Source organism: Pipistrellus hanaki (assembly GCF_964339955.1).
Source record: "Pipistrellus hanaki genome assembly, chromosome: 6".
Classification (NCBI taxonomy): domain Eukaryota; kingdom Metazoa; phylum Chordata; class Mammalia; order Chiroptera; family Vespertilionidae; genus Pipistrellus; species Pipistrellus hanaki.
Genome location: NC_140508.1, coordinates 5,654,833 through 5,674,064, shown reverse-complemented (window position 1 = coordinate 5,674,064; position 19,232 = coordinate 5,654,833). Strand labels below are relative to the sequence as shown.

At 49.6% G+C, this 19,232-nt stretch overlaps 1 protein-coding gene across 4 annotated transcripts; it reads left to right on the top strand.

The window, feature by feature from the left end:
* The first annotated feature begins 1,701 nt into the window (after nt 1–1,701).
* Nucleotides 1,702–19,174, top strand: TCFL5 (transcription factor like 5). Of its 4 annotated transcripts, none has more exons than XM_084888781.1 (6): nt 1,707–2,441; nt 2,946–3,132; nt 3,678–3,840; nt 5,131–5,371; nt 7,746–7,887; nt 18,429–19,174. In XM_084888781.1, exons 1-6 carry the CDS (start codon nt 1,783–1,785, stop codon nt 18,549–18,551), a joined length of 1,515 nt encoding a protein of 504 aa, XP_084744907.1. In that variant the 5' UTR covers nt 1,707–1,782; the 3' UTR covers nt 18,552–19,174. The 4 variants fall into 4 exon arrangements, with proteins under 4 accessions (XP_084744909.1, XP_084744908.1, XP_084744907.1 ...); XM_084888780.1 differs by having other exon boundaries at nt 5,128–5,371; XM_084888783.1 differs by lacking the exon at nt 7,746–7,887 and having other exon boundaries at nt 1,702–2,441.
* Nucleotides 19,175–19,232: the final 58 nt, after the last annotated feature.

Here is a 19,232-nt window from a genome sequence, read left to right as displayed (position 1 = left end):
TTCAGTTGGCTAAGATTTTGTTAAATTTTTTTGCATACTTGCTCAGTTGGTTGAAGCATTGTCCTGTACACAAAAATGCTGTGGGTTCAATTCCCCATCAGGGCACATACCTGTTATGCATGTACAAGAGGCAATCAATGGATGTTTCTCTCTTTCTAAAAAATCAATAAAAATATATTCTCAAGTGAGGATTTTAAAAAATGTTTGCCTAGCCCTAGGGGGTTTGGCTCAGTGGATAGAGTCAGCCTGCAGATGAAAAGGTCCCAGATTTGATTCCACTCAAGGGCATGTACCTTGGTTGTAGGCATGTACCTTGGTGTGCAGGAGGCAGCTGATTGATGTTTCTCCCTCATCCAAGTTTCTAACTCTCTATCCCTCTCCCTTCCTTTCTGTAAAAAATCAATAAAATATATTAAAAAAAATAAAAATAAAATGTTTGCCTACTTGTTCATGGAGGCTGTTGCTCTGGAGTTTTATTTTCCTATAATATTTGTGTCTGGGGTTGTGCTGGTTCCCCAGGAAGTTTGTGTCTGTGCAACAGTTTCAGGTTCAGCACTCAACATGTGAGGCCCACGTGGAGAGATGGTGTGCCATGGTTTACTGGGTGGTCCAGAGCCGCTGAAGTGACTGACTGCAGCGTGGTCATCCCACAGCTGATCAGTGCTGGCCTCGTTCTGTAAAGCCTTCCTTCCTTCAGGGCCCCTCTCCCATTTGGCCTGGGCCTGCTATTTGTGCAAAGGAGCCCTGCAGCGGGGTGTTCACTAGGGCTCACTTGCCTCTTATTGGGGTGATGAGTGCAGCGCTGTGAGCACAAACAACCGCACACTACATGGATGTGAAAATGAATTCAAACGACGGCTCGGAGTCAGAAGTATGGCCAAAACGAGATTTTTAATAGTTCTGGAGAGGGCGGGTGTCCTTTGGTACAGGCACAGCTGAGAGCAAACTCGGCTTCTTCATTAGTCCCTCCTTCAGCTCCTCATTGGCTGAGTACTACGGAGTCACCTGTTTCCTCAATGTCTCCCACTGGGCCATTTGCAAGAATTGGGCTGAGGCCTTCTCCAGTCGCCTCCACCTCCCGCAGTCCCGGGGTTTCCACCGTGATCCTGGCCCACGCCCATAGTCCTTTGTTCCTATATCCTGTTCCTTCCTCCCTCCATTCTGTCTGCCCTCAGGAAATCCGGCCAATTCCACCTAAAGCCCTCCGTGCTGGAGATGGGTCACAGGCCCATTCCCTACCACGGACGCGCAGTGCGGGCTGTGCAGGAGCGCAGTAAAGCTGTCAATACCTAGTCTCTCGGCCGGTTTCGCGGAGGGCATCGCACGCCCAGGTAAACACGGCATGTGAATGATCTGACGGGCTCTGCACGGGCGCGCACCTGCCCGTCACACCTGTGTGGCCCCGTTCACCTGTCTGTGCTGGGCGCGTGGAGACGCCGTGTGCGCCCAGCACGCTGAGTGTGGGGAGCCACACCTCAGCCCGTGGCTCCGTGAACTCGGTGGAAGTGCGCGTGGCTACTCCCGGCCGGCTGGACCCGAGGGCACTGGCCCCGCCCCCACGTGCGCGCGCAGCCCGGCCGCCGGCCGCCGGCCGCCGCGGTCGAGGGGCGGGGCGGCGGGCGGTTGGCGGGCGGGCCCGAGGGCGGGGCGCGCAAGGGGAGGGGCTGCCGTTGGGGGCGGGGCCGCGCAGGCGCGTCGGCCGGCGGTTTCCGGCGCGTCGTCCGCCTGAGCGCGTCCGCCGCCGGCCCGCCCGCCGCGCGCCCCCCCGCCGTTGGCGCCGGCATGTCGGGCCCCGGGCCGCGGGAGCCGCCGCAGGCGCAGGCGGGCGGGCCGGCGGGCCCCGAGGGCGCGGACGCGGCGCTGGGCGAGGCGGGGCTGAGCTTCACGACCACCGACCTGAGCCTGGTGGAGATGACGGAGGTCGAGTACACGCAGCTGCAGCACATCCTCTACTCGCACATGGAGGCGGCGGCCGAGGGCGAGCTCGAGACGCGCCTCAACTCGGCCTTCCTGGCGGCGGGGGGCGCGGCGGCGGCGGGCGGCGCGGCGGCGGCGGCGGGCGGGGGCGCGGCGCCCGTGTACCCGCTGCTGTGCCCGCCGGCGCTGGCCGACGGCGGCTTCGCGGGCGCCAACCCGTGCCTGGGCCACATCGACTTCCAGGAGCTGCGCATGATGCTGCTGAGCGAAGCGGGCGCGCCCCCCGCCGCTGCCGCCGCCGAGAAGACGCCGGGCGCCGACGGCCCGGGCTCCGGCGCGGCGCGGCCCAAAGCGCCCGACGCCGCCGGCAAGGAGAACGCGGCCGCCGCCGAGGGCGCCTGCGAGGCGCGGGCCAAGTCGGCGGTGCGCGTCCGCCTGGAGGACCGCTTCAACAGCATCCCCGCCGAGCCCCCGCCCGCGCCGCGCGGCGCCGAGCCCCCCGAGCCCGGCGTGGCGCTCAACAAGTGGGTCCCGGGCCGCGGGCGGCGGGGCTGGTCTGGCCGCCTGGGGTGGAGGGAGGGTCGGGGCGGAGGCTGCATCGGCAGGAAGCAGGCCCGCAGGGAATGAATGGGTGAGGAGCCTTACCGGAGGTTTGACGGATTGCGGGCTCTGAGGAGACTCCCAGCCTACCTGCTCCCGTAACCCTGCAGCTGGCCATCCATCCCCTCCCTGTAGTTTGCCCATTTTGTGCAGAGCCATGATTTTGGAGGATGGCTCTCAAAAGAGAGTGGTGTCCAGGGCGTGACGGGAGGAGGAGGTATAACTAAAAGGTGACAGTCTCCCTCGGTGAGGAAGAAGGTTGAGCTTGTCCGTTTCACCAGTTGACAATTGCTTGGTGTGTTCCGACAGATTGGAGCACCTCTGGGAATGCAGTGTCACCCGCTAGATGTGATGTAAATGGTGGCCGTGTTTCAGGAAACTTTCCAGCCGAATCATCACGTGTTTCTGGGTTTTCTTTTTTCTCGCAGTTTGGTGACTCTTATTCGACATCCATCCGAGTTAATGAACGTTCCTCTTCATCAGCAACAAAACAAATGCACAGCGTTAGTGAAAAATAAGACTGCTGCGGCTGCCACTACTCTGCAGCTCACCTACCCCCTGTTCACTGCGAATGCCTGCTCCTCTGGAGGGGGCTCCAGCCTCTCACAGACACAGGTGCAGACAGTGGCTTTTGGTGACGTGAACTTCTTTATTTAGGTTCTTTCATGGAACTTTTTAACTTTTTCAAATAGCTAGCATAGCATTTGTCTTAGTTGATTGGAGTGTTGATCCATCCAGCCAAAGGTGGCGGGTTCCATTCCTGGTCAGGGCAGTCTCCATCCCCAGTTGGGGCGTGAGTAGGAGTGACCGATTGGTGTTTCTCCCTCACATGGGTGCTTCTCTCTCTTCCTCTCCAAAATTTAATACAAAAAGAAACAGCATATAAAATTGAGAGCATTTATGTGGTTAGAGAATTTTTTTTATTTGCAAAAAGTGTTACAGCCACCACTGTAATAAAATTACTGTGATGGAAGCATAACCTGTGTGTCAGTGTAGCCCACATTAACAAATTGGTTAGGGAATTTTCAGAAGTCCTCTGTGACCTAGGCTTTTCATGTTGCATATTAATAGCTTTGACGCCACTGCTGTTACTGCATTGCATTTGTACAGGAAAGAGAAGGCGCATATTGATGAAGTTCCCGTTGCTTCATTTTTTCCAGAGTTCTAATAACTCCTGTTCTATACTTGAGGCTGCCAAACATCAGGATATTGGATTACCAAGAGCATTTTCTTTCTGTTACCAACAAGAAATTGAATCCACGAAGCAGACTTTAGGTAGTAGAAATAAAGCTTTGCCTGAGCAGGTTTGGATTAAAGTGGGAGGTAAGCCACCAAGTGGAAGGGAACAGGTACTTCTGCCCGACCTTTGCCCTCCTGTCCTTGTGGTCTTTCCGGGGGGCGGTGGTTTAGGAACATGACCAGTCTTGGAGTGTCTTCCCCTCGCCACCCCACTTTCGGCAATTGCCCGGCTTACACTTGGTCTGGAACATTGCATTTGGGGCTGCCTGTTCTTGGTAGTAAACACCCCACCACAAAAATGATAGACTCACATGGAGTTTCAGTTACCTTCAAGTCAGCAAAGCACACAGGCTTGTTTGTTTTTGTTTTCCTTGTGAGTAAGGCTGGCCTGAAATCTGCTAGAAGCTTTAGGGGACAGGCTGCGGGTGGGTGGAGGTCTGAGTTGGAGGCGGGCGGCGGTCAGGTGATAAAGACACTGCTGAGGCAAACTTCTTTCCTCAAACGTTAACTCACCCCTTTCCCTGGAAAGGATTGGTTTTCAGTCACCCACCACTAAGCTGGCACTCCGCTTCCCGGGAGCTGTGAACACCGGCTGGGGGAGGGCTGCTGCTTCCTCCGTGGCAGTAACTGATTTTCTCCTTGTTTTTGTGACACTCGCTACAAAAGCGTAGGTTAACATTTCAGGTGTGAAGGTTAAGATTGATTAGTTCCTGTACTGGTTACTCAGCTTAGGTAATAAAGCATTACCAATGCCTGCAAATTCCCTCTGTCCAATATTCTGAATGTGGCAATTCTTTTGAATGTGACTTTATGTGGCTTCTCGGGATGCACATCACCGCACACACCAGCTAGGTATGGGCTGTTCTGTGTCTGCTAGAAACATGATGTATTTCTGTAGCTCTGATGTGATCGCCCCTCATGTAGGAAGAATCACTTGAAAGGTGAGGGTGAGTTGAATCTTTAACCACTTTTGTCCTTTTCTGAGGATTGCAGGTAGAATACCACTTATTAGAATAATTTCAGCTTTCCCCCCACTCTGAATATCAGAAAAATCAAATAAATCAAATGTTGGGTGTTGAGGTGACAGCGCCTGTGATTAAGAAGGGGGGCTTGGGCAAGGCTGTGCTGGTGAGCACTCGGCATATGTGACTTAGTTGTAGGGTTGTGCCCCGTTTGGTGTTTGGAATGGGGAGCTTGGAGCTGATGCTCACACGGAGTTGCCTTTGTGTCCAGCTCGTTCTCTTCGGGTCTCTGTGCTCCTTTCCCATTAATGTTTATGTCTTGGATTCAAGATGCCAGCAGTGTATTCAGCATTACTGGCGGTAAGTTAAAAATAAATTAAAGTTCTACTTTTTTTCTTCTTTTGCAAAGAAGAAGCGCTGTGCAAACAAGCGATAAATAAGAGGAATCGGAGTAGGATACGTCAGTTGGACACCAGTGTGGAGCGAAGAGCCCTCGGAGAGATTCAGAACGTGGGTGAAGGTGCCACCACCGCCCAGGGCTCCTGGCAGTCCGCAGAGTCATCACAGTCCCACCTTGGGGAGCAGTCCCAGAGCGCCCCCGGCGGAAGGTCACAGCGCAGGGAAAGGCACAACCGCATGGAGAGGGACAGAAGGTAACGTGTGTGCGTGGGACCGAGCTTTGGAGCGTGTGGTCACCTAACTTAGACATATTAGTGAAAACAGGCACCTTGCCGTAAAAACAGGAAAAGTTCACATGAGTAAACATGGAGTTGGCTCTGCTGGGTAGATTAGAGTCCCCAACACCCCTAGTCCATCCTGATCGCTTAGAAGAGACATGGAGCCAAAACCGGTTTGGCTCAGTGTCGGCCTGTGGACTGAAAGGTCCCAGGTTCAATTCCGGTCAAGGGCACGTACATTGGTTGCGGGCACATCCCCAGTAGGGGGTGTGTAGGAGGCAGCTGATCGATGTTTCTCTCTCATCGACGTTTCTGGCTCTCTATCTCTCTCCCTTCCTCTCTGTAAAAAATCAATAAAATATATTTTTAAAAAAATAAAGAAAGAAAAGACATGGAAAGTTTTGAGATGGGGGAGGGGCCTCCCAATGGTTCTTTGCTGGGGAGTGAAGCACTGAGTTCTAGGGCATGTGAAAGCTGTCAGCAGACTCCATGCCCGAGATTGTGTTGGGACCAGTCCTGTGGGCGTCCCCTGCCCAGCGCACAGTCAGGCTCCAGACCCAGAAGGAAAGCCTGTGTCTCATGCAGACCACATTGTTTGTACAAGCCGCTCAGGCACAGGGAGCCTCTGTTACCTCATGATGGTGGGAAATACTACTACGTTCCCAGGTGCCAGCCAGGCCAGCCTCATGGGCATGCCTTCCTTCCTGACGGGGGTGTGGCCTACAGGCAGTTCCCCTGCAGCCCTTGTCACCAGTTTGTCCTGGTTCCTGTAAGAATGTTGGGGAAGAGGGGGTTAAAACTGTTAAGTCGTTTTGTCTCTACATATATTTGCAGATTCTGCGTAGAGTCAGGGTGGTTAGTGTTTCTCTCTTGCAGCTGGGGTTTTACATGATGTTTTCTAACACAGTTAGTTAACCCAGTCATTCATTGAGCATGCAGGCCAGTTTGTGTAGGAGGCTCAAGAGGTGCAGCTGCACCAAGACGAAGCCCATGGTGGAGCTGAGGCAGGTTACCTCTAAGGCAGGGGTGGGGGCCTTCTTTCTGCCCAGGGCCGTTTGGATATTTGTAACATCATTCTTGGGCCAGACAAGATTATCAATTTAAAATTAGCTGCTATAGCCGAAACCAGTTTGGCTCAGTGGATAGAGTGTTGGCCTGAGAACTGAAAGGTCCGATTCCGGTCAAGGGCTTGTACATTGGTTGCGGGTACATCCCCAGTAGGTACATGTGCAAGAGGCAGCTGGTCAATGTTTCTTTCTCATCGATGTTTTTAGCTCTCTGTCCCTCTCCCTTCCTCTCTGTAAAAAAATCAATAAAATATATTTTTTTAAATTAGCTGCTACATTTGGTCAAATATTTAACTCACCCCTAATGCCTTGATAGCGCCAGATCAAATGATTTCGAGAGCAAGATATGGTCTGAGGGCCGGGTTTCCCCACCCCTGCTCCAAAGGGATACAGTTTAGCCAGCCGATACCAGGGACTGGGATGCACACACACCGTTGAGCTCACCAGGTAACAGAGCATCTCTCCTCTGGCATTTCTGTAGAAGACATTTGCTGAGCACCTGCTCTGGGAAAAGCCTCACATGCTCACAGCGGAAGTTTCCATTCTCACTCTGCCATGTCCTAGTCTACAACAGCCTCCGCCAGCTCTTTCCTTCCGGTCCTGAGTTTCCGTCTCTAAGAGTTACTGTCTATTACGTAGGTTTGGGTTAAAATTAAGCAAGCTGATGAGAGGTGAGAGCACCACTAAGTGCCAGCTGTGCTCACAAGGTCGTGAAGTCCTGCGTGTTCAGTGGGAGGCCAGGACGAGGGTCATGTCCCGTGCATTGTTCAGTGTCAGCTTAGGTCAGCTCCGCACGTCACTAGCCATATGGTGAAAGTTACAGCTGGCCTCATCGTGCCTCCAGCTGTGATTTAAATGGTCTCGAAGGAGCCCAGGTTTCCAGATGCTAATAGGCTGGTGTCTGGTCCTTTTTGAACCAGGTCCCTGGGCGAAGTGAGGCTGGGATCTTCGTCCGGGCACATGGCAGGCAGCTTACTTGAGGGAGAGGGTGACCTGCCCAATAAAGAACACGGCCCTTTGCTTCCAGTTTTAGGGTTTGGGTCTGTCGTTGGTCTAGCCCCTGAGAAGTAAATAGCGAGACTCTCCGAGGAGGGTACCCAGGGTAGGAGTGGCCTAGGGAAGGAGCCTCTGAGGGCAGTCGTGGGCACCAGGCTCTGGGGTACGGAGGCCTTTGCCCATGCACACGGTGCCAGGCCCCTGAGCTCTGACCCTTCAAGTGACACACATTTGCTCAGCTCTGTGTTTGCTTCAGATTCTCTGTGTTGCTTTGGATTTTGCTGTAGGCGCAGAATCCGCATTTGCTGTGATGAGTTGAATCTTTTGGTCCCGTTCTGCAACGCCGAGACAGATAAGGCCACAACCCTGCAGTGGACCACTGCATTCCTAAAGTACATTCAGGAGCGCCACGGAGATTCTCTGAAGAAGGTGAGTATTGCCCGGCCAGCGTGGCTCAGTGGTTGAGCGCCATCCTCTGAACCAGGAAGTCCTGGTCAAGGCATATGCTTGGGTTGTGTGCTCCACCCCTTGTGTGGGGTGTGCAGGAGGCAGCCAATCAATGATTCTCTCTCATCATTGATGTTTCTCTCCCTCTCACTCCCTCTCTGAGATTAATAAAAACCTATTATATAAAAAAGGTGAGTATTGAGTCCAGGGGGAGTTTCAGGAGTTTGTCAGCTCATCCGTGTTTTTGTGTCCCTTTCCCTGAAGATCTCAAACTGTCCTCTGTTTCCGGAATCGGACGTTACAGAGTCATTGTGGGCAGAGCTCTGCTTGTGGCGCGTGCTGTCACTGAGTGAAGCCTGGCCTGCTCACTCCACGGTGGTGGAGATGACGGTTGCACAGGCTGAGCGCTGTTGGGTGGGTTGGACTGGGCGAGAGGGCTTTCAGAGACTGGAGGAGGAAATGGTTTTGCCCTCAGAAAACCCAAAGGGATAAAGCAAGCAAAGGGCAGGCAAATGACAGGTGAATGGTCTGGACTTCAGTGCCTCCAAAGGCGGGAGAGAGACCCTTGTGTGGGTTGAGTGACTGGGTGACCTGGGGTTCTGGGGCCAGCATGTCCTTGACCATCTGTTGGATTCCCAGTGAGTGAGTGAGCTTGGGTCCCCCTAGAACTGAGTGCTTGGTGTAGGTCTCGCCCGCCTCTTCCATGGTTCAGAGAAGAGAGTGCCGGTGGTGGCAGTTGTGGCTGCTGAGCTCCCCCGGACACCTGGGCTCCAGAGCTAGCGGTGAGGCTGACTGGTGACGAGGCTTTAGTGAAGTGAGCCGCAGCACGAGTCTGATTGGAGAACCAAGCTGAGGTTGGTGTGACAAATATGGAACCTTTTAAAAAAGAGCCTCAAGTCCTGGCCAGGGCTTAGTCAGTTAGAGCGTTGTCCTGTACACCAAAAGGTTGTGGGTTTGATTCCTGATCAGGACACATACCTAGTTTTCAGGTTTGATTCCCGGTCAGGGTGCGTACAAGAGGCAGCTGGTTAATGTTTCTCACAATGATGTTTCTCTCTCTCCCCCATCCCCTTCCTCTCTCTCTCTAAAAAAAAAAAAAAAAAAATCAAAATCAAATCAATGAAATCATCCTTGGGTGAGGATTTAAAAAAAAAAAAAAAAAAAAGCCGCCTGTGTCCAGATGCTGGACGCTGCAAATGTGGCCGGGCGTGCTGAGTTGCTCTGCTTTCCTTGTCTGCGTCATGTGAGCTTCATATTTCATCTTCGTCCTGGTTTTCATTGTCTATTTAATTGCATTTCTAAGCAGTGCTTTATGTTGGATTCCCTCTAACGGATCACTTACGGTTGTTTGTCATGCAGTTGCTCTTTAACACTGTTTGTTAGGGGTAGACTGTGGGGTTATTTTAATAAAATAAAGCTTTTATACTTTTTAAATGATTTAATGTTTGGCTCTGTGTACCTATTAGAGAATTATTAATAGAACTCATTCAAGTACGATGGAGGAATTACGACAGCAAAAACCTTGTTAAATATACACACACTCTCAGATTGATTTATAGGTACTATATTTTATGGACAGTATGAATCCGGGGCATTTCTAAAATTTAATTATATTGAATTTAAAGATTGTTTCTGCATCAGATCATAAGAACATCAAGAAACGGGCCGGAGTGACGCCAGTTAGGGGGGGAATTAGGGAGCAAACAGCCTAAACACATGCGGCCCTCGCTGTTTCTCAGTAACTCACCCCCCTACTTGCATGAATGTCTTTGTTCTCAGTACGATGCATGAGAGTCTGAAGTGATTTTCCTGAGTTATCTTAGTACACATTTTATTCCACAAAACTTTCCTACTTTAACCAGGCTTCTGCTCAGTCATACTTCAAATAAATGGAGTCCCCACTGGCCCATGGGCGGTGTCTCCAGCACTCAAGGAAGGGACACACCATGCGGGCCGTCTGAGGCCAGTGTCCACAGCCTCGCAGGGGTCAGGCGCAAGTGGCACGCTTTGCTGTGTGAGGAGCCTGGACTCTGGGAAGGGAGAGGTCGGGGCGGGAGTGGAGGTGAAGACCCTGGTTGAAGGTCACAGAGCACTCACCGAGACTGCTGGGCTGGGATGTAGGCGTGCTGGAGGAGGGGTTGGGGAGCACTCGGAGTTCTGGCTTGAGCTGCTGGGTGGACAGGGGGAAACGGGGTGGAACCCACGGCTTTCCCGGACTGTTGAGTGCCTGGGACGACGGTGAGTCTGCAGGGGCGGTGGGTCCTTGTCAGCAAGTAGGTGCCTGGCTGCGTCGTTTTCCTGATGAGCCTGCTGCAGGGCAGATGCCTGAGCACAGCAGCCTCACTCACATCTGTGGGGCGACTTCAAAGACAGCTGCAAACGTGACCCTTCTCCGCTGAGCATCTGCTCGTGTGTCATCCTCCTTACCAGGCCATCGTCCTGCTCCCTACATTGATTGTAGTTCTCTGATGTTGTCTCATAGTCACAGGTCCCCAAAGTGCTTTTAAAACGACTCAGCTGTGTTTTTCCCCAAACCAGTGACCAGCCATGGGGTTTGCATTTCATTATATTCAGCAGCCTCTAAGTGGGGGTCCCTCCATTAGTTACTGTGGCATCCAGGTGTCTGAGGGATTGTGCACTTAGATGGCTCACTTTACTTACTGCAGTTTAAAATTTGATGCAATTTCAAACTTGAATGACAAGAATAGGACTGAGAACCCCTCGTATACCTTCTTGGCTTCGCCCAGAGCTGCCAGCTGTTGGCATGTTGCCCATTTGCTCCGTTCTGTGCAGAATCTGTATTTTTCTGAACGTTTGATAGTTGTAGACACAAGGCCGCTTTCACCTGGCCTGTGTGTGTTTCGGCTAGAACCCGTGGTCAGAGGCAGGAGTTCATACCGACACTGTTACCGATAGTTCAGAGGCAACATTTACACTGCACCTGTTATCCTGGGGGTGTCCCCACTCAGAATCTAGTCCAAGGTCACAGGGCTCCCAGGCCGGCTGTCATTCATCCCTGCCTCTCTGCTGTGCACTTTCTGGTTCCACCTGAAGTCGGGGGACGGACAGCTTGGCCAGATGGTCACTTTCCTTCAGCACCTGCTTGGTGATTAGGTGCAAAGGTGCTGTTACTTGTTCCATAGTTACTCACCTTTCAGAACCGGGTCCATGTCCCCTGCCAGCAACTATCCCCCTCCTTGCTGCTCAGCTGCACCACTCAAAGGAATTGCCTGTCCCATCTCCTTTCTCCAACTGCCTTGGACTGCCTAGTGCCTGTTTAGCCAGTGATGGGTCCAAGGTAATTGTGCTGACCTGACCTTGACCTCCGCCGCCAGTCCCCAGATCACCACCCTCCCTGGTGTTCCTGCTTCTCTTGGGGCACCTTCTCCCCTTCCTTCTATAATGTTACTCCCTGCCCCCCGTTCAAACAGTCTGGGAGTGGAGCGGCTGGGGACCTCACCATTGGTGCACAGTGAGTGCATGTGATCCCTCCCTTATCCCCTCCAACAGGGCCCCTGCTCCCGGGGAAGGGGGTGGCCACCTGGTGTGGTAGGCTGGCCCTGGGTGGGGAGACCCTCCCACTGTGTGGGGGGTGCTTCGCAGCTTTGTGCTGATGAGCTCGTTCTGACCTCGTTCTTTTGGCCCTCCTCCGGTCCCTCACCCAGTGGTCTTCCCGGAGCACCGGCTCCTGGTCTGTTTTGGCCTCTTGGGTTGGGAACGTCAGTAGGAGTGTGTTTTCTGTCCTAATTTGCTTTTACGTTAATTATTTTTAAACCTTTCCTCTCTTTAAGTTTAGATTTTCTGGTGCTTAAGTTGCAGGCTTACTTCATTTACTTTCAGCCTTTCTCACCTCTTGGTCAGTGAATATAAAGCAGACTGGTCTCCGTGCTCCTTGGGGAACATCCCCAGCGCAGGGTAACGCCTCGTCGTCTCCAAGTCTGGTGTCCTTAGTTTGTCTCTGCATGAGTCCTGCAAAGGAGGATTTTCATTTCCCACAGATTTTCATTCTGTCTCTCACGTTGTGATCAATGAAGATGGTCATATAAAAAGTAGTTTTGAGGTTTATTGAGACTACTATGTGACCTCTCCTGTGGTCAATTGTTTTAAAAATATATATATTTCTTTGTTGATTTCAGAGAGGAAGGGAGAGGGAGAGAAATCATCACTGATGAGAGAGGATAACTGATCAGCGGCCTCCTGCACGCCCCCTACTGGGGATCAAGCCCGCAACCTGGTCATGTGCCCTTGACCAGAATTGAACCTGGGACACTTAAGTCCGCAGGCCAATGCTCTATCCACTGAGCCAAACCGGCTAGGGCTGTGGTCAATTTTTTATGGTTCTGTGGTCACTTGGAAAGAACGTGCACCCTTCATTTGGTGAAGTCCATGTTTGTTAGGTCAAGATTATGAATTGTGATTTTGTACCCTCTGGTCCCCAGAGACCTGTATGACATCTCCCACTGAGATTGGATTTGTCCCCTTGAATTCTGTCTAGGTCACACAATTCAGAGCTCGGTTAGGCCCTCACATGCCCTGTTCCACTTGGTTTGTGGCTGTTGTATCAGTTCCAAGACCTTCGTGTGTCTTTAACCCTTTGTCTCTGTGCTGACATGAGTTCTTACTCGTAGTAACTTCCTGACATGTAATCAGAACCACCTCCTTCCTCTTAAAAAATGCAGTTTTTGTTATTGGCATTCTCATATTTATACATCTAACATGAATATCAAGCTCAGCCAGACGGCATGTCAAGGTGTTCTGATAAATCGTAAAAATCCCTTAAAACTCAGCCTTTTCACTTGTTTGGATGAAAACAGATGCTAATTGAGAGAGCAGAATGACAACGACTAGCTGACCTTCAGCTCAGCTGAGGAAGGTTAATGAGGCCCCTGTCTCTCTTTCACAGTCACCCCAACTCCCAGGGACTTGGTTCCCTGGGACCCCAGGAGAATCCAGATGGAGCATGGCTCAACCCACTTCCGACAAAATACTGAAAATGAAGGTGTGCCAGGGTTAGCCTCATGTGTGAAGATGGCTTAGAAAATCTCTCCAAGTACTTTTTTCCATCTGAGAAATGGCTGTTTTGTTTCTGACTTCTATTTAGTTTTTTAAGAAAATACATTTTTATTGATTTCAGAGAGAGGAGAGAGAGAGAGAGAGAGAGAGAGAGAGAGAGAGAGAGAGAGAGAGAGAAATGTTGATCAGTTGCCTCCTCCATGCACCCTGACTAGAGAGTGAACCTGCAACCTAGGCATGCGCCCTGACCAGGAATTGAACTGGCAACTTTACAGTGCACAGGATGTCACCCAGCCAGTTAAACCACACCAGCCAGGGCTTTATTCGGTTACTAGAGGCCCCTTGCACGAAGAGTCGTGCAATAGCCTTCCTTCCCCTGACTGCCAGCACCAGTTTTCCTCTGGCACCTGGGACCCAGGCCTTTGCTCTGGCCGGAGCCTTAAGTCTTTTTTTTTTTTCCTTTTTTTTAATTTTTAAAATATATTTCATTGATTTTTTACAGAGAAGAAGGGAGAGGGATAGAGAATTAGAAACATCGATGAGAGAGAAACGTTGATCAGCTGCCTCCTCACTCCCCCCATCGGGGATGTGCCCGCAACCAAGGTACATGCCCTTTACCGGAATTGAACCTGGGACCCTTGAGTCTGCAGGCTGACGCTCTATCCACTGAGCAAACCGGTCTTGGCAATTATTAATGTAGATTTTAAAAGGTAAATTCTAGTCCTGGCTGGGTAGGTCTGCTGGTTGAAGCATCATCCCAGTGCACCCAAGGTTGTGGCTTAATCTCTGGTTGGGGCACATATGGGAATCAGCCAATGAATGCATGGATGATGTTTCTTCCCCCACCCACTCACCCACCTCCCTTCCTCTCTCTGAAATGAATTTTTTTTTTAAAAAAGGTAAATTTGACCCTTTCAATATAGGCAGATATTTTATTTTGGGGCTTTGGGTATCAGAACCCAGGGAATTATCAACATGTGATTTGTCTTAAGTTGCACTAAAACCTTACAAAGTTTAGAGTATATTTATATACATATATGGCTTCTGAGTGAAGCTGTACATCGCAGGATCCTTGGTCATAATACCACTGAGACTGCAGTCCAGTGGAGTGCCTATCACTCCAGGAGACTGGGTCAGCCAGTGCCCACAGAGTGCTGCCACTTACCTTCCTGGCATGAATGAACTATACCCTCTTACAGCCAGCAACCAAAAGACAAACCTGATTCAAAGGACCTGACAAGACACCTCCACAGAGGCCATGCAGATGGCTAGTGAGCACATGGAAACATGCTCAGAATCACTACTCATCAGAGAGATGCAAACACAGTGAGATATCACCTCATACCATCTGTGGTGGCTACAGAAGAAAAAAACACAAAATAAAAAACTAAGCAGATGTTGACGAAGATGTGGAGAAATTGGAGCCTTTGGGATTGCTGGTGGGATTGTAAATTGGTGCGGCCGGAGGGGGAACCAAGATGGCAGCATAGATAAACACCAGTGCTCGCCACCTCTCAGCCACATCAAGATGACAACAATACAGAAATGCACAACTGCCATCGTTCAGAACCTGAAATCTGGCTCAGTGGAAGTCCTACAACTAGAGAAGTGAAGGAGAAAGCACATTGAGACTGGTAGGAGGGGCAGAGGTGCAGAATGGGCTGGTCCAACACCCATGAGTGGCTTGCTTTTGATTGGAAAGGGTATCTCCAAGGCCTCCCATGAGAAGCGGGAGGTCCCAGCCCCACGCCAGGGTCCCAGCCCCACACCAGACCCCCAGCACAGGATTCCAGAGTTGGGAAGAGAAGTCCCCATAATTTCAGGCTGTAAAAAACAGGAAGGAATTGTGGCTGAGTGACACAGAAGCTGCTGAGACCCAGGTTTTCCTCTTAAAGGGCCCGAACACACACTTACATGGTCCTGCTTCTCTGAGCTCCAAGGGTGGGGGGCCAGACACATACAGGGAGAGACTAGACTGTCTGGCATCAGGCAGGAGCTCAGAGGCGGCTTTATCCCAGATGGTGCTCGCAGGGGTCATTGTTCCTGTGCTGGGACCTCCCCTGTTGCAGAGCTGACTGGCAGCCATATCTGAGTTTCCATCAGCCTTGGCCCACACTGTTTGCTCCACCTGGTGATTCCCTGAGACCCTGCCCCATCCGATTGGCAGCCCCACCCAAGCTGTTTGCAGTGGCTTTTCTATATGAATGGTCTGTCCTGGCTCAAGCTTCAGATTTTCTTAAAATCTCTCAAACAAGCAGCAGCTGGCTTCAAATCTATACTAACAAAAGGGTGATATGCTAATTAGACTGGGAGACCTTCCAAACAAAGATATGGTGGCGGGGCCTAGACAGAGGTGGTTAGGGGCAAATGGCCAGGAGGGGGGGGGCAGTTGGGAGCAAGCAGGCTGGCAAGGGGGGGGCAGTTGGGGGCAAGCATGCCAATGGGAGGAGGGCAGTTGGAGGTGATCAGGCTAGTAAGGTGGGAGGCAGTTGGGGGAGATCAGGCAGGCAGGCACGTGAGCAGTTAGGAACCAGTGGTCCTGGATCAGGCCTAATCCGGCAGTTGGACATCCCTCGAGGGGTTCCAGATTAGAGAGGGTGCAGGCTGGGCTGAGGAACACCTCCCCCTCTCCCTCCTCCATGCATGAATTTTGTGCACCAGACCACCAGTCTATCAATAAAAGGCATAAGACCTGGCACCAGTACCAGCCTGCCTTGCTTCACAGCTGGGCCTTGCCTGAGCTTTTCTTAGCCCAATATAAATAAGTAGCAGCCATCTGCAGATCTCTCTGTAGCTTCTGCAGAATGACTGCAGGCAGTGGCCAACTTTTCACCCCTGGGAGGCCGCAGAGCCTATACCTCCAAAAGTAACACCGTCAAAGGTCAGATTCTGTGAGCACCAAAGCCCTCCTGAAGCAAGTCCTGTTACATTCGAGTGTCTCCTGCACAGCAGCTTTTACATTGTAGACACAGCTGGTCACCAGCCAGTTGGTTTGGAGGTCAACTCCTTCCAGTGACTTCTTCAACAGAAATCAAGGCTCAACTGCAACAAGACTGGGCATGCACCTAGAGTGCCCAGCTTAAGTAACTAAGGAGATTGAGTCACTGGGCCCTACAGGACACCTAATCCACAAACCATTCTACTAATTCCAGGAGACATAACAGCTCTACCTAATACATAGAAACACAGGGAAACAGCCAAAATGTGGAGACACACATATTACAAATGAAAGAAATGGAAGCAAGGAAACTACTAGATTCAGAGTTCATAACAATGATTATAAGGTTGCTCAAAGATCTTAATGAGAGCTTCAGGGGACTTAGTAAGATATTCAAGGATCTTTGTGAAAAAGGGCCAGTCAGAAATTAAGCCTACACTAACTGAAATAAAGTAATTTACAGGGAATCAACAGTAGAGTAGAGGATTTTGAGAATCAAATCATTTGAAATGTGACAAAGCAAAAAACAAACAAAAAAAATCAGAAGAGCAAAAAGAATCCAAAAATATGAAGATAGTATAAGGAGCCTCAGGGACAACTTGAAGTGTATCAACACTCGCATTATGGAGGTGCCAGAAAGAGGAGAGAAAGATACTGAAAACTATTTGAAGAAATAATGACACAGAACTTCCCCTACCCGATGAAAGAAATAGAATTACAAGTCCAGAAGTGCAGAGAGTCCCAAACTAGGAACCCAAAGAGGACCACACCAAGACACATCATAATCAAAATGCCAAGGGTTAAAGAGAAAATCTTAAAAGCAGCAAGAGAAAAGCAGTTAGTTCCTTCAAGGGTGTGCCCATATGACTGTCAGCTGATAGTTCAACAGAAATTATGCAGGCCAGAGGGAGTGGCAAGAAATGTTAAAAGGACCTACAACCAAGATTACTCTACCCAGCAAAGCTATTGTTTAAAATTGAAAGTCAGATAAAGATCTTCACAGACAAGAAAAAGCTAAAAGTTCATCACCACCAAACTGGTATTACATGAAATGTTGAAGGGTTTTCTTTAAGAAAAGAAGAAAGGGGCGGGGGAGATTAAAAAAAAAAACACGAACAATAAAATGGCAATAAATACATATCTACCAACAATTGAATCTAAAAAAATAAACAAGGAATCTAATGAACAAAATAGAATCAGAGGCATAGAAACATGGAACAGACTAACAAATTTCAGAAGGAAGGTGTGAGTGGAGTATGGAAAGATTTAACTGAAGATCTTGTATGTGTATATGCATTACCTATGGACACAGACAATAAGGTGGAGAAGGCCTAGGGTGGAACCAGGTGGAGGGGAGAAATGGTGGGGAATGGGGAGGTGGGGAACGGGGAGGACATCTGTAATACTCTAAACAATAAAGATGGAAAAAATAAATTGGTGCAGCCATATGTAAGACTACCTGGTGGGTCCTCAAAAGGTTTAACATAGAACTACCATAAGATCCAGCAATTTTACTTCCAGGTATTTACCCCAAAGAATTGAAAACAGGAACCCAAATGGATACTTGTATGAAAATGTTCACAATAGCATCATTCACAATGGGCAAAATGTGGAAGCAACCTGTGTCCATTGATAGATGGATGACAAAATGTGCTTTATCCACACAAAGGACTGTTAGCCATAAAAATGAAGGCAGTCCTGACACCTGCAACATGGAGGGACCTGGAGGACATATAAGTGGCATAGGCCAGTCACAGGAGGACAAGTCCTGTGGCTCCACTTACATGAGGTCCTAGAGGAGTCAGATTCACAGAGACAGAGGTCGATGCTGGGCGCTGGGGCTGGGGGGTTTATGGGGGCAGAGTGTCAGTTTGGCTAATGAAAAATTTGGAAATAGATGGAGGGGATGATTACACAACAGTGCGAATGTACTTAATGGCAGTGAATTGTATACTTACAAATGGTTAAAATGGTAAAATTCCTGCTGTATATATATTTTACCACAATAAAAAACATATAAACCCAGATCTAATTATTTAAGAATGCTATGCTTTAAAAAAAAAAAAAAGACATTTGGAAATTTATATGGTTATACAACAGTGTGAATATATTTCATGCATCTGAATCACACACTTACAAATGGTTAAAACTGTAAAGTTCATACTGTATATACTTTACCACAGTAAAATAACAAATGCAAATGTGGTTGCTTTTACTATAAGACGCTCTTAGAGTGTGACCAGGTATTGTGAGAAGCTGTTGGAAAATTAAATAAAAATAAATGTCAATGCAACATATGAGCAAAGTGTTTAAATCCCTATTTTTATCATACAGTCCCCTAGTAAGATGTGATGTAGATTTGTGAACCAGTAACCCAGGTACATGCCCTTGACCGGAATGGAACCCAGGGCTCTTTAGTGCGCGGGCTGACGCTCTAACCACTGACCCACATTGGCCTGGGCTAACTATATTTTGAAGTAGGTTAGCTCTTACTTTCAACCTTTTGTATTTTTGAAGAAAGCAGTTTTCATGTCTATGGATTGGCACACTAATGATCTTTTTTCAACTGTAGGAATTTGAGAGTGTGTTTTGCGGTAAAACTGGCAGGAGGCTAAAGTTGACCAGACCTGACTCCCTGGCGACGTGTCCCGCGCAGGAGAGTCTGCAGAGCAGCCCTGCCATGGAGATCAAGTGAGCGGACTTGACACTGGTTCCGGGAAGCAGGCGGCCTCCGCCCGGCCATGGTTGTGTCCAAGCCCTGGAGCTCTGCGCCAACCGTCAACTCTCAAGGGACGTGACTCAAGTTGGGACTCCAGTGGGGACTTTGAAAGCACATTTTGTAAAAATATTATCTAGAACAAAATCTCAAACAAAGTATCGTCCATTAATGTCCTCTTAGACCATCGGGATGCAGACACAGTGACAATTAGTAATTTTCAATTATCTGTCTGATTCCATCATGTTTTCTTAACATGATAACTTAAAAAATTAACACCCTTTGTAATTTCTTTAGTCTTACAAGGTACACTGCTTTTTACTTATTTCCTTTACATTTAAAAATGCCCCCTTAGCAATTGGAAAAGTCAAAATGTTCTTCACTAGAAGTAGTTTGGAAATTCATTTCATTTGTTTATCGCCTCCCCTTGCAACGGCTTCCAGTCACGTGGACTGCATTGCAGAATTTTGCTAGGAATTCCCAGAGACATCCTTAAAGCTCCTTTGGTCCATAGAGGCGATGTCACTGCGGGCTGCTTGGTGACTTCGCTTTCACACTGAGAGTCATTCCTTTTCATGTAATAAACTATTGTTTGGAACTGAGTGTTTCAAACGAGTGGCTTTATTCATTACAACTGGCTTAGTGCAATACAAAGTCACC